Source organism: Choloepus didactylus, chromosome 15, assembly GCF_015220235.1.
Source record: "Choloepus didactylus isolate mChoDid1 chromosome 15, mChoDid1.pri, whole genome shotgun sequence".
In the NCBI taxonomy this organism is placed as follows: domain Eukaryota; kingdom Metazoa; phylum Chordata; class Mammalia; order Pilosa; family Megalonychidae; genus Choloepus; species Choloepus didactylus.
Window position 1 is genome coordinate 35,726,859 of NC_051321.1, and position 15,378 is coordinate 35,742,236.

The window sequence follows — 15,378 nt, forward strand, 5'->3', positions numbered from 1 at the left end:
CAACCTGCAACTTATCTCCTCCCCAGGAGGGTGACGGGGACCAAGACGCAGAAAGACAACTGTGAGGATTGTCTCTCGGGTGCCAGAGTGATGGCCACATGACTCAGGTGCCCTCAGAACAGGATAGTGGCTTGACCTGGCAGGGTGTAGAGCCGACTGGACTCCTGATGGAGAGAGCTGGTGATCAGATGTGCCCTTGGGGCAGACTTTGCTGCAAAGTAAAGATTCGTAATCTGTGGTCCTAGATTAAATTTTAAGGGATCAGTGAACCCCCTAAAGTTGCATATCAACATGAATATGATTATATGAATCAGCACTTTTCTGAGCAGACCCATAACACTCATCAGATTTTCAAAAGGTTCAAAAGGGCTCTGTGACCCCCAAAAGGAAGATGATTGTTGACCACTGCCCTGGACCCCTAGAGTAACAGGTTGACATTGGGCCGAGTCCTAAGAGAGACTCAGGGTCCCTAACGATCCTGAAATTATACTCAGGGTGTGTGTGTATAAATATGTGTGCTTGCATAGATTCTAGAGAATCTAATGGCTTTTGCCCGATTCTCAAAACGGGGTCCATGACCCGCAAAGGGTTAAGAACCCTGAGCTAGATCCTGGGCTCAAAAAGTTGAAGACGATGTCCATGCTTAGCTACTTCTTTCCAGAGGGAGAGCACAGGGACTGAAAGCAGGGCCCACAAGCAGGTCCTGGTAGTTCTGTTCAATAGCTGGTGATAACAGGGTCTGGGGCCAGGGGCAGGCTGGCCAGGGCCTTCCCTGAAGGAACACACAGAATTTATTTTAAGAGTTCAGCACCCAGAAGACAGGTAGAGGGTAAAGGCCACAAAGTTATCAATAGATGGGGAAATAGCCCTACCCCCTCCGTCTCTGACAGCATTTTTCCTAGGTCTTTGTCTTCCAAAGTCCTGTGCCTCAGCTTTCAGAAACCCAAAGACCTTACTCGCCAAAGCAAAGAATTCATTCAATAAATACTTACTTAGTGTCTACTACGTACTGGGCCCTGCTCTAGGTGCAAAACAAGGGATTTGACTTCAGAACTTTGTCAACTAAGGCCAGTTTCCAGTGCTAGATATGAGTATTTGGGGGCACCTCTGATCAAGTACCTTCTCGTGCTCGGTCCCTGGCGGCCCCCCTGGTCCAGAGAGGCAGATCCATCCCTGCCGCTGCAGCGGGTTGGCGTGGGGAGGGGCTTGGTGGTGGTGGCACGGAGAAAGGCAGTACCTGTGAGCAGAGCGGTGAGGGAGGTCGGTGGGACTCACCCGTCAAAGCAGTTGGGCCGGGCTCAGCCCTGGCACCGCTGGGACGGGGTTGGAGGCGGGGTCGGGTGGGGGCACTGCTCAGGAGATGCGGCTCGCAGCTGCCACGGCGGCCGCGCCTGTTCTTGGAGCTGCACTCGCCCCGCTCCCCGCCCTCCAGGGCCGTCGTGGAGCTCTGCTCTCCATACTGAGCAGTCCCCGGGAGGCGCTTGGACACGTCCCTGGGCTGGATAAAGATCAGCTCGGCACTCGCTCCGCAGCGCGAAATCTCGCCATCAGCTCGCTGGCGCGGCAGCTCCGGCCCGACCCGGCCGCGCCAGATCGCTATCTGGGGATGAACGCGAAAGGCAGCGCCGCTGCTCCCGCCACCACCGCCCGGCCCTAAGTGCGGGAGTGGCCGCGGGGTCCCGGGGCTCGCCGCCCTCCCCTCCCCCTCGCCTTCCTTCCCGGCGCTTCCTCCCGAGGGACCCTGCTTCCCGCCGGCTCGGGGCCCCCAGCGCCCAGCCGGGCGGCCTCTCCCCCTTCGCCGGGCCCCGCTGCCTCCTGAAGGTTACACCATGCAGCGGCGGGGCGCGGCGGAGCGCTGAGGGCTCCAGCCCCCGCCGCCTCCTGCGCCGCCGCCCACCCCAGCGCCCGCCGCGCCGCGCCGCGCGGGGCCAGCCCGGCTGCTGGCTGCTGCCACCGCAATCCCGGCTCCTAAATCAGAGCGGGAGGCCCCCCTCCCCCCCCCCCGGCTCCCCCAGCTCCCCGGGCCTCGATTGGCCGCGCGGGCGCCCCCCACCCCTGGGCCCCCAGCTCCAGCTGCCGTGCCATTGGCTGCGGACGTCCGCCAGCCTTTACATAAGCCCGGGCGCGCTCGAGTGGAGTTGTATAAAGCGAGCGGCGTCGGGGCGGGAGGCTCGAGGCCAGCCCGGGACCCGGGCTGGGAGCTGGAAGGAGGCAGCAGCGGCTGCAGAGAGGGACCGCGCTCCGACGCCCCCAGGCGGTGGGGCTGAGAGAGCCAGAGGATGACTCCCGGAGCTGACCCCAGCGTGAGTACCCGCTCCCGGCGCCCCCACTCCCTCAGGGGGAGAAAGTTTCTCCCGCCTCAAGCGCCCCTCCCTATCCTCCCTTAGGGCTGGCGGGGATGCTGCCCGGGAACGGCGGGAGACCGAGACCGCGACGGCGGTGGCGGCGCTGCTCCCAACTTGCCAAGGGGAGCTGCACTGGCGCGCAGAGCCTCCCCCACGGGCTGGGGCGTGGGCGGGCGCGGGGCTGGGGGTGGCTGGGAGGTGGGAGCCTAGGTGTCGAGGCGACAGCCCGCAACTGGCAGGGGTGTTGGGGGCGCGCTGGAGGTCAGTTGTTTGGGGAGGGGGCAGCAAAACTGGGAGGGGGCGGAGCAGGTGAGGAGGAATGTATCCGAGGTATCCGGGAGTCACTCAGCCGGGCGGGCACAGTTCCCGGCCGGCTGGGGAAGCTACTGGCCTCGGCCAGGTGCCTACGCTTGCAGGCTGGGGAGGAGCCCCGGGAGTCTGGCGCTTCTTCTCCGGGGAAGCCGATCTCCCGGGCACAGCGCTGGATAGCAGAGAGCTCCAGGAGCCAGCCCCGCGCCGGGCGTAACTGCCCGCCGCCTTTGCTGGACCGAGGTGTGGTCTCCTCGTTTTCAGCCCGCCTCAGGCGAGCCAGCTTCAGCCGTTGCAGGGGACCCGGGGGTCCCCTTTAGCCCCCATGGGGACACATGGAGGCTTCGATGGGGCAGCAGGCCCAGCTTGGGGGCATGCCCAACAATGCAGCGCGCGTTTTCGCAGTACAGTACTTGGCACCCTGGTTAGTCCCGCTTCTGCAGAAATCAACTCAAGAATCCAAAGTCATTCCAGGCTGGATGGGAACCTCCAGAGTGGCCCGGAGACGCTCTGGGGTGAGGTCGGGGGCGCTCCTCTTCCTCCCGGAATGACAAATGACTGTCGCTGGGGGGTTGGGGTAGGGAGGCGGCGCACCTAGTGTGGTTTCTTTGCGTTATCAGGAGGTGTTTCAGCTCTCCAGGCAGGACACATACATTCTTGAGTCGCACTTGAAGAAGTCTTCTGAGATGGGTGCAGGACTTCCCAGGTGAAGCTAGGCAGAAAAGAAAGGAAGAGGGTTTCAGGAGTGGGGGACTGCTCTGTGGTGCTGTTTTGAATGGAGATGGGGATGGGGTGGGGGGCAGAACTAGTATGGAAAGAGAAAAGCTATGTATGAGGAGATGTTGGACCCTGATGACTTGGGGCTGGAGATACCCAAGAACGAATCAGAGCAAATTCAGAGAATCACACTGTACCTCACTCTTGGCTATGGGGAAAGGAAAGAGGAGGCTGGAAAGTGGGAACATGGCGGTTGTTTCAATATGACCCTTGAGGAAGCTTTATCTCTCTTTCTGTCTCTAATTTGCTTAAGAACATCCTTCTGATAGCAGATCCTAAAGTCAATTTAAGAGGCAACTAAGGGTGTGCATGGTCTTGATGTTGGCACAGTAGTCCACAAATAGAATAGTATGGTCTCCAGTTGGTACTAATGGACTCTTGAAAAGACCAAAAGTGGGGTGATGTTTACTGGCTCTCCATCTGCTCAACTGGAGCTATATCCTTCACCTTTACACCATCCCTGAACATAGGTGGGTGTTTTGAACTCCCAGGGTAGCTTCCTTAGCCTGGGGATCATTTATGGGGGCTGCCACTCCACTCACCCCAAACCAGCTTCATCCTCTGTCTGCAGTCACATTTTTCTAGTGCATTTCCCAAGACCTTTCTCTCCACTAGGGATTTGTGCAGCAAAATACCTGCTTGTTGCTGTTTCTTCCCTTCTCTCCATCTGGGCTGCACCTGGTATTCTGAACCTGATGTTTATTCCTTGGCACCTTGATGTTTGGTTAAGGAGTCTTATCACTGCCCAAGAGTATCCCTGGGAATGTGCGGACTAGTGAGATTTTAGGGGGTGAAACATAGACTCTTCAGAGAAAGGACCACCAACCAGGAAGGCAGCCCTATTAAACAGCCTCCTGTTCTGGAGCTCCCTTGCTTCCTACTGAGTGCTGGAAGCTTTAAAGGTGGAGCGGGCTTCTGGGTGTCCAGTAGGGGGCGCCAAGGCACCCAGCTGTGGACCACTGACTCCCTCACTTCTTGCCCTTCACTGGCCGTAACAAGTTAATGCTTTAAGCAAGCTCAGGCCACAGACTCAATCACCTTCATTACTGGAGCCATTCTACCACATGCTTCCAGGATTCCAGGTGGTCTTGTGACCTCAGGTGCAATGAGGCAGGTGCAAGCACAACCTTTCTGAAGTTATCCTTTTGTGCTTGGTGCTGATGTCTTTCTAGGGCTCATACACTCCAAGAACATTGGAGCTAGAAGAGAGGAGCCTTGCAGGGCACCTGGTCTGACCCCATCCCACTCCCAGAAAACTGAGGCCCAATAAAGGCAAGTATCTTGCCCAAGGTCACACAGCTCTTGGTGGAAGAGATGGGATTAAGTCCTAGGATTCTCTCTATCCAGCACTCTTTCCACGCCAGTGACCTGCTTCTTCTTTATTATGGAGATGGACATGTATTCCCTATACAGGAGGTACCCATAATTGCTGGCTGACCAGATTGCAGTGAGTTAATAAATTTAGCAAATTTGGTGAAATTTCCTTTGACTAGACTATTCAGGAGCAGATGAAGTTCTTGTAATGTATATATGCAGGTCGTAGAAATTCCTTAATTATTCTTTCCCCTTCCTCCACTATCTTGTCTCATTCTAAGTGATCTTCTAGGCAAAAGCAATGCAATTCCAGGTTTCTGTCCATGCATTTAGAAATCAGAAATGCCCAGTTCTTCACTGTGGTCTTATTTCTCATGAACCCAGGCCTGGCACTCTTCCTGTCCTCCACGAAGGCGTTCTTCTGGGGTGGGATCTCTCTGTCCTGCAGTCACACCTCTGCCATGGTTCCTCCCAGACTCGATCCTGGGTGAAGCAGAGTTTCTAACTAGTATTTGCCCATTTCCGAATTCTTGCTGTCTCTAGCTCAAGGTCAGAGTGCTAGGGTATTCTATTTTTGCACAATCCTTGCGTTAGGGCTTCTTGAGTGACCTGGAAGATACTACCATTTCCCCCACCCTTTTTTTCTTTTTTTTTGTTATTGTTGTTCTGCAAATCTGATTGTTGAATTGGATTCAGGCCTGGAAAGGGGTTGCTGTGTGGTCTGTGGACTGCCCCCTGTATTCCACTCCCACCTGACTCCTTTGTACATTGCATGGAGCTCCTCTGGGTTCTCCCAGAGCCTTGACAGACTTGGCTGGCCCACCCTCATGGGGAACCCGGGAGCTTCCAAACCAGAATTGTAAGAGGCAGAACCCCCTTCTGTCTTGAAGGCATACCCAAAGAATGCTTGTTGCCAGGGAAGATGCTTGAGTTTTCTCTTCTCTCTCAGGCTGACAGATGAGTTGGGTCTTCATCTTGAGGGAAGGAGGGAGGTGGTAGGATAATGCTGACTGTCGGAGAGCCAAGTAGAGTTCTGAGAGGCCATGTTGGAGAGTCTCACCAGTTCCCAGCTTTAGCTGCAGAAATGTGCCAGTATTCACAAGGCTTGGTCTAATTCTGGATAAGGCCAAAGGAATATAATTACTTAAAATATAGCTATAGCACAGGGTGTCTGGATGTTTGTTTGAACCTGGGGTGGGGAGGGTATAGAGTTTGAGAAGTAGCATTAAGTGCCGGGAAAACAAGAAGTCTTCTCTTTCATGATCCCCCAAGATGGTTGACCCTTACCCCCTCCCCCCCTCCATCGGGAAGGCAGCCCACAGAAGTGGAAAGGACACAGGGACACAGGGTTCGAATCTGGCTCCCCTGCTTACTGGCTTAGGGATCTTGGGCAAAGCTCAGCCTGCCTCAGTTTCCTCCTCTGCTAAATAGTGAAGCTGGCAATCCTGTGATAGGGATACAGTAGTGAAGATCAAAGGGGATACTCTTTAATACGTGTTTGCCCTTGGTAAGATGTGGAGATGGAAGAGGATATTACTGCTGGACTGCTGGGAACCATGCAGGGTCTTCCTTTGCCCAGCCAGTGAAGCTGTGTCCACAACAACATCTGGGCTGACGGACAAGGCCTCCTTGGCAGGACTCCCTCTTTGCCTTCTTCCCTCCCCCACTCAGGGTTTTCATTTTGGGGTTCTGCCATGCTTGGGGAAAAGAAATTTTGCAGGTCCCAGGATAATTCTGAATGTGATGGAAGGCCCTGAGCTATTGATTCCTAAGGAAGGATCTATCTGCTGGGAGAAGCCTTCCTCCGAGCCCAGTGATTTAAGAGTGCTGACAAATCTGTGTTCACCGAGCCTCCTGCAGGCTGCAGATACAGGCTTCCAGGCCTGCCTGGATTCTGCTAGGGATTTCTGGAGAGCCTGACTGGTTGCTTAGCGGACAAAAATCTGTGAACTCTCCTTAGGAGAATGTATGAAATCAATCGGTTCATTATCACACTGAATACACTCTGGACCACTAAGGACATTTTAGAAATGTGAAGTAGCAAAGGACTGGGAGGTTGTGTTTGAAAAGTGTGTGGAGAGGTGTGAAGGAGTTGGGGAAAAGGAGGGGACAGGAAGACCTTTTTTCCCCTGAATCACCCATGATCTTGACCTTATTGAAGTCCTTGGGCAGTGACGAGAGCAGTGGTTCTCAATTGGGTTATTTTGCCCTCACAGACATTTGACAAGGTCTGGAGACATTTTTGATTATTACAACTGGGGTGGGAGATGCTACTGGAAGCTAGTGGGTAGAGGCTAAACATTCTACAATGCACCAGACAGCCTCCCCTAAACAAAGAATTATCTTGCCCCAGATGTCAACAGTGCTGAGGTTAAGAAACTTTGGACTAGAGCATCACAGCACAGAATTCCAGCATGTTAGAGGCGGGAGGGATTTTAGGGTCTTCTCCTCCAACTCTCCCATTTCATACCTGAGGACACTACGATTCAGAGAGGTAAAGGGCCCGACCAGGGTCACACTGCAACTGAGTGGCAGAGCTGGTCTGGAGCTCAGATCTGCTGTTTCTGGGACTGACTTACCTAGCCACCCCCAGAGCTGTTGTGAAGATTGCTTGTGAGCTGTGAAAACACTTAGAAAATTATAAAGAGACTATTATTAATATTGCTATTATTAAGAATTTGGGAGTTTGGAAAGTTCTATTTCTAGCTGTGCCACTGACTCATTGTATAACATTGGGCAAATCATTCCCCCACCCTCAGGCCTTTCTGTGATGTGTCAGGGGGTGGGGGTGGGCTGGGTGAGGGGAGGGAATGGTTTTAGCAAATAATACATACATCATAATTGTTATCTTTAGAGAAAAGTCCAAAAGATTTGCCCTTCAAAAACCCTAGACACTTAAAAAAAAAAAAAAAGATAAAAATTTTCCTTGAAAGAAATCATGTTGACTACGTAAGAAGCAAAGCATTTATGTCTTGGAAAAATTCCAGTACCCTGGCCCTGCAAGTTGGTTCCAGCCCAGGAAATCTGATCAACATCCGGAGGAGAAACTGATAGCTCCACAAATGACAAACAACTGGATTTGTCCCTACTCCCTCTGGGAAGGGGAGATGGCGACTTTTCCCCCATCCTTTCCTGCTCAGCCCTCCTGGCGCAGGGAAGTTCTGCAAGGAACTTCAATGAGGGATGGGAAGGCATGTCATTAATTAGTAAAACCTTGTTTACTTAACAGACATATTCTTAAAGATCTCTTCCAAGGGACGTTTTGACATATTACTTTAATTAGCCACAGAAGAATCGTGAGTGCAGAGAGTGTAAAGTGACCCTTTCTGTTGTTTCCAGTTACTCTTATCTTTGTTTGCACCCGACAAGTACAGTGACAAGGTCACAGGGATCACTGCAGAGCTCAGGAGTGCCCCCCCACCCCCACTGAAGGGGGCTGTGTCTCTTCCTCGCATAAGCCTCCGCCTACCTGGAGAGCAGCTAGCTGCCTCGTGGACCACATCGAGGTTTCCCCATCTTCTTTCCAGCCCTCCTTTGCTGTGTATCTGTTTTAAAAGAGCTGTCATGTCATGCAAATCCTGACATGGCTCTAAGGAAGGGGGACAGGCTTGGGAATCCAAATTTCCCCTCTTGGATGGGCAGAGGAGCTCTTTCTGGGTTCGTGGGAACAGCCTGCTCATTCAGTCTTGGTTGATGTTATTCACAGAAGGCCAGTCCCTGGTCTTGTCCTCCCTGTGCTCAGGATTGGGAGGTAGGAAGTCACTTGAGGACCCCTTCAGGGGACTGAGGCTGCATCTCTCCCTCCCCAGCATGGGATGTGACATTAAGTAGACCATCATCCCTGTTCCTGCCATGAATTTTCTGTCGTGTCCTGAGGCAGGCCCCTTAGCCTCTGCAGGGGTCTGTAATCAGAGATGCTGGACAGACAGGTCCTTTCCAGCCCTGGCAGTCTCTTTGTCTAAGAGATGTACTATTCCCTTTCACCCTGATCTCTAAGAACAGACTCTTTCTGGAAAGCATAATCATGCACCTTTCATCTGCTAAGCTATGTATATCCAAAGAGACTTCTGCAGATGGGGAAATAGAGTCCCCAAGAAGGAGAAGTCCTGCCTTGTAAGAAACATGGGAGGAGCACTGTGTCTTTCGTTCTCAGCCACATGCTCAGTGTCCGGCATGAGCCCAGCTCAGAGTCAGCAAAGGAATACGGGATAGCAGGTGGCTGTTTGGGGACAGCTTGGTATTAAATGCATCTTCATAGTCATTACGGCCAGTGAGGCCAGCTTTCCCTCTAGCTCCTTCTGAGAGCCATCACTTGGCCCCAGGGCTGTGTAAGCCTCCAGAGGTCTCCACTGATGAAGCATGGTTTGAGGATCCTGTCCAGGGCCTACTCCATGAGATGGTAGCCGGCTCTGTGCCTCGAGCAAGGCTGAGATTGTCTTCATCTGCACCCTCCTCTAACGACTTCTCATTCCCTTTTACTCTCCTTGCCACCAAGGCTGCTACAAGGAAGCTCAGTGCAAGTTTACTTTCTTTAAGCTGATAGAATAGATGAGAGTTTGGATTTCCATGGAAGACAAACAAGGGAGTGAAGCATAGCTTCACAAAAAGATTCCCAGGAGGATGCTTTTAAATAGCAAGGTCCAGTAATGCATTTAAAATGATTTAGGAAAAATAATTCAAACCTGACTTTTAGGTCTGGAAAGAACTTTGGAGGTCATTCAGGGCCATCCCCGCCCCAGGATGTTCAAATCCTCTCAGGGGTACCCTCACTGACTTTTCAGGAACACAGCCTGCACACGGCTGCACAAATGAGCTTTCTAAAATGCAAGTCTGATCATGTTTCTGCCCGACTTCAAAATCTCCCTCACAGTGTAACTCCAGGACCTTACCTTGGTGTAGCAGGCTCTGCAGTTTGCAACTGCTGTCCGTGTGCATCCTCACCCTTTGCCCCCACGCTACCTACTTGTCCCCACTCCACCCCCGCCTCAGACACCACACTCCAGTGGCAACAAGTGCATCCCCAGCATGCATCAAGCTGTCTGACAACCATGCCTTTGATCCACAGTTCTCCGCCATCTGGAATGCTGCTCCCACTGGAATTCACATTCACCTTTGTGATAGTTTGAAGCTGTATGTACCCCAGAAAAGATCATGTTCTTAAATTGAATCCATTCCTGTGGTGTAGACCTATTGTAGTTGGGAACTTCTGATTAGGTTATTTCAATGGAGATGTGACCCACCCTATTTCAAGGTGGGTCTTAATCCTCTTACTGGAGTCAAGAGAGGACACACAGAAGACGGAGAGGAAGCCACTGAAGCCAGAAGCTAGAAGCAACAAAACATGGGAGAGAAGGACCAGTTTAGGATTGCTAGTTGCCAGTCTTTGGAGAGAAGATATCATCCTGTTGGTGCCTTAATTTGGATATTTTCATGGCCTTAGAACTGTAAACTTGTAAGCTAATAAATCCCCATTGTTAAAAGCCAGTCCTTTTCTGGTATGTTGCATTTGGTCAGCTCTAGCAAACTAAAACTACCTTCTTCAGAGAGCCTCTCCCACCTGCCCTCCCCACCGTCCTCGCTGGCTGATCCTCCCTCCCAGGGAGTGCTCCTGAACTTGCACCTGTCGCTATTCTGAACTTGTGCTGCTGCATCGTGTCTCATCCCGGGAAGACTGGAAGCTCCGCGAGGGCAGAACCATGCCTTATTCAGCATTTCTCACCTGGCCTGCAAGCATCTGCCAGAGGTTTGAGAAATGAGTGTGTACGTTAAGGAAGACTGAAGGTTCTGCATGTGGGAAGCAGTTTAAGGAGTCAAGGAACTCCACAAATTAGTAACAGAAGCCAGCCCACTCCTCAGTCTTGTGGCCCAGAGCAGCCCACTCAGCCCTTGGCGATGAATCCTGGGAGGGGAGCCCTGAGCAGGCCTGGGCTCCATCTCCTGAGGCAGATTGGTTCATTCAGCAAACGTTTATTGGTAGTAGGGATAGTATCACCATCGTGGTTGCCGTTACCCACCATTTATGGACTTTCTCTGTGCCAGGCCCGTGTGCACTAACACGCCTTAACTCATTTTGTCTGCACAGCAACCCCACGAGTGTTCCTCCCCATTTTACTGCCTGAGCAGTTAGTAATGCTCACTAAGCACCAGCTTCGCCTACGCCTAGGCTGGGAGACTCCATTTGTCCTCCCACTTTCAGAAACAGCTTTTCACCAGCCCTCTGGTCTCTCTGGTGCCTCCGAGCCGGGGGCCCCTGGGTTTTAGGCTGCCTTTTTCTGGAGCAGGACAGTCTCCCTCTCCATCTGTAAAGGGCAAGTGCAGCTGCAGGCAACGTTGAAAGCACTCTCCAGCTCCAGGGAAGGAGGAAGAAGACTCAGATTTTCTTGGTGCTAGGGAAGATACATGAGGCATGGAGACCTTCTGGGGGATGGGGTGCAGAGGGAGTGGGGTTTGTCTTCCAGGGCCAGGAGAGGGGACAGCATGGAGAAACTCAGGTGACCAAGACATTGGGATATAATGTAAGCTCCGTGCTCTCAGCTGCTTTCCCGGTGCCCAGAACAGTGCTTGACAGAGACTGAAAGGAAGGAAATTGAAGGGAAGAAGGGCGGGCAGCTTCAGCATTCTCTCTCTCACTCGGGCCACAGTGCTTGCCTCCTAACTGGCCTCTTTGCTTCCAGCCCAGCCCCCTCCCAGCTTGTGCACAGGCTACCACTCCCACCCAGTCGTCCCCTAACCCTTTTGGCTCCAGGGTCTCTTCCAGCCTCAGCAGCAGCACCCCTTCCTTGCCTCCAGCTCGGCTGGCGCCCCACCCGCGGGGCAGGTCCTCGTCGCGCTTGCCTTCTGCACCTCCACTTTGCACACACTTCCCCGCACCCTGGAACACTTTCTCTACCTTGACCCTGTGGCCAGCTCGCCATTGCCTCTTCTCTCAGGCCTTCCCCAGGCAGAGGTGGTTTCTCCTTCCACTGTGTTCCCATATCACTTGGTTTTGGCAAGTTTGGTGTCGTGAGAGAAGCTGTTTAACATGGTGTGCTGGTTTGAATGCTGTATACCCCATAAAAAGCCATGTTCTTTTAATTCATTCATGGGGGCAGACCTATTGTGGGTGAGAACTTTTGCTTAGATTGTTTCCATGGAGATGTGGCCCCACCCATTCATTTTGGGTCTTAATTAGTTTACTGGTGTCCTCTATGAGAGGGTAAAAAGGCAGAGACATTTTGAAGAGAGCTTGGAGAGATGCTTAGAGAGAAAACGGCCAAAGACGTTTTGGAGATCAACATTTTGGAGACAGCTGTTGAAACCAGAATGAGGAGATGCTAAGCTAAGCAATGAAACCCAGAATTTGCCCCAGTGAAGCTAAGTGAAAGCCCACAGACACTTAAAGAGAAGGCCACTGGAATCAGAAGCTGAAAACAATGCGACTTGGGAGCAAAGGACCAGCAGGCGCCAGCCACGTGCCTTCCCAGTTGACAGAGGTGTTCCAGACACCATCGGCCTTTCTTCAGTGAAGGTATCCTCCTATTGATTCCTTAGTTTGGACACTTTTATGGCCTTAGAACTGTAAATTTGTAACCTAATAATTCCCCTTTATAAAAGCCAACCCATTTCTGGTATATTGCATTCTGGCAGCTTTAGCAAACCGGAACACATAGTTAGTGTCTAAGAACACCAATTCTGGAGCCTCTTTGCTTAGGCACAAATCCTGGCTCTGTCATGTACTAGCTGTATGACTTGAGGCAAGTTACTTAACCTCTCTGAGCCTTAGTTTCCTCATCTGTAAATTGGGGCTTGTAGTAGTAACTCCCTCTTAGGGTCATTAGGAGGATTAAATGAGATCTTTTTTGTGAAGGGTTAGAGTAGTGCCTGCACAGAGTCAACCATAAGAATGTGTTGATTATCATTACCTGTTTCTCATATAACACTTGCCAAGTGAAATTGCAGTTCTGTGCTTTGCTATTTGCCTCATGTACAGGGTCCTGTGAATGTTTATAGGCTGAAGAGTGACATGACCAGCAGCTCCGAGATTTAGAAAGGGAGCCCTGACAGCCGTGTGTGGAAGCGGGGTGAGACGAGAGGAGGGGGTAGTTAGCAAGCATTGCTATTGAAGGGGCACATCCCTGGCAGTGGGGGCAGAAAGAGTGGGCAGTTGAGAGGGAGACTGGGGAAGTAGAACTGGCTCAGCAATCCAGACATGGTGAAGAATGAGAAAGAAGCAAGAACCCAGTATAACACCAGGTTTCCAGCCTGAGTGATAGGGTTGGGGTTTGAAGGGGCCCAATGAATAACGTCCCTCTTCTCCACCCAGATGCAGGAACAATTGAGAAGGTGAGGGCAGGAGGGAAGGATAGGGAGAGGGAGAGACAGAGAAACAGAGACAGAGAAGGAGGGAAAGAGAGAGGGAGGGAGGGAGGATGAGAGAGACAGAAAGGTTGGGAGAGGGAGGGAGAGAGAGGGAGACGGACAGACAGAATCAGAAAGAGGGAGCTAAAGACAGGGAGAAAAACGGAGACAGAGACAGAAAGAGAAAGGGAAGAAGAGAAAGGAAGAGAGGGAGGCAGGGATAGGCAGAAGGAGGGAGAGAGAGAGAGATGACAGAGAAAGAGGGAGGGAAGGAAGGAGGGAGGGGGGGACAGAGAGAAGCAGGGAGGAAGGAAGAGAGGAGAGGGAGGGAGAGCCCAGGCTTGGGCAAATGGAGATAAGAGTGCCACCTTTATTACTGATGCAGCTGTTTGGAAGCCCAGGCCGAGGTGTATGGTCCTTTGGGCGTGCGGATGTGCCTGCACCTTCCCACTGCGGGCCCCCCCAGAACGGGGGCAGAGCTGAGCCCCCCTGGCAGACAGTGGCCCCTGCAGGGGGCAGATCCCAATGAGTAGGCCCAGAAAGGCCTCCCCATACCCAGTTCTTCCAAAGAGACCAGTCAGATGAGACCCTCCTCTGCCCCTGGGGAGGAAGGCTGGGGGAAGGTGGGAGACCAGGAATGTTGCTCGCATCCAGGGTTTCTCAACCTCAGCACTGTGGCCTCTCTGTGCTGGAAAATTCTGCTGTAGGGGCTGTCCTGGGAGTTGTAGGATGTTTAGCAGCATCCCTGGCCTCTACCCATCAAATGCCATTAGCAACCCCCTTCCCTGATCGTGACAACCAAAAGTGTCTCCAGACACTGCCAGGTGTCCTCTGAGGGACAAAATTGCCCTCTGGGTGAGAAGCACTGCTCTGGTTTGCAGGTTCTTCTGGGTGGGACATGAGCACTCCCTCCTAATACATGACCCAGGGATAGGGCCTTTAAGTAGACAGTCCTGGAAGGGCAGGGTCTGTATTGCTCTCTTTCTCTCCTCCTGCTTTTCCTTGCCCAGCTAATGTCTTAGCATCCTTCGAAGTTCAGCTGAAGCACCCTACCTCGAGGAAGCATGCCCCTGCCCTTTCCCCGGCTGATTTAGAGATCTCTCCGTGCCCTGCCCACAGCACCCCTCTGTGTACTGCAAATGCTAACTAGCTGTCCCCTGGTGCCCTCCAATCTCCACCAGGCAGCCAGTACCCCAGCACCTGGCACAATCCCAGGCTCCTCGGGGGTCTGCAGAAGGGCTGCTGTGGATAAATGAGCCAGAGTAGCTTGGGGTAGCTCATCTCTGGAGCTGTGTTAGTTCTGGGCTCTCCTCTGTGGGTTTCTGTGTGGACCTGGAGGCCCAGCCCGGCCCACGCAGGGCAGAGTGTCCCTGTGGCTGCTTCCCTCACTTGCAACTCTGATCTCCTGCGAGGGTCTGTGCTCCCTTCTTGTTCCCAACGTCTGAAGCATGTGGGACTCCTGCCTGTGTGGGAGCTTGGAGTTGTTCCTTGGCTCTTTCCATACTTGCTAAAGAACTGCTTGCCCTGGAAATTACCCTGGAAATCTCTCCCCACAGCTGCTGACCCCACATCAGAGAATCCAGGTTGCTTGGTTACCAGTTTTCAGACCCAATTCAGGAAGTCCCGAGGCCACAGAAAACTGAATTTGGCTGCATGTGACCCATAGCCATTGTCTAAAGACTGTCTAACCTTCATGCTTCCCTCCATCCCTCCTCCTGCACTAAGCGTGAAAGGAGGGGAAATCGGGAGAGGGGCTGCCTCCTGCCTGGCCCCCTAGAGGCTTCCCTGGAGTGCATTTAACCCTTGCAACCTTGGCAGGTGATATTATCCCCGTGTTATAGACAACAACAGCGAAGCTCAGAAAAATTAAGGAACATGCCTGGGCTTACCAGCTAGTATGTGGTGGAGCTGAGATCCAAATTCAGGTCATAGACTCCAAGCTTTGATTTGTTTTCTTTTTTTCTCTCTCTTCAACCTGCTGAGTATTGCTCAAAAAGTTCACTTAGAGAGCATTTTTAATAAATTATTATCACAAAGCAATTCTTCTCTCTTAGCCTCTCCTGGCCTCGTGAAGTCCTCCTTTGACCCCTGCCCACACCTCCCCTGCAGGAGAAGCGCCTGCGCCTTGCTGCAGCCCTGGGTACTCTGGCCTGCACCCCTCTCCACATGCCTCACCTCCCCTGGGTTGCTTTGCCCCTGGATATCCTCCCATCACACTGACACATGCTCCCTTCCGTGTTAGAAGAACTCCCTGAGGGCCAGGACCAGGTTTATTCATCTTGGTGTTTGTAGAACC

General features: G+C 52.6%; 1 protein-coding gene across 1 annotated transcript in view; it reads left to right on the plus strand.

The window, feature by feature from the left end:
• Positions 1-2,061: 2,061 nt before the first annotated feature.
• CRTAC1 (cartilage acidic protein 1) overlaps positions 2,062-15,378 on the plus strand; it is a 139,195-nt gene continuing 125,878 nt past the window's right edge. The window contains exon 1 of the mRNA XM_037805104.1: positions 2,062-2,303. Within this exon, the coding sequence (XP_037661032.1) occupies positions 2,280-2,303 (24 nt within the window). The 5' untranslated portion in view covers positions 2,062-2,279. The remainder of the gene's footprint in view (positions 2,304-15,378) is intronic.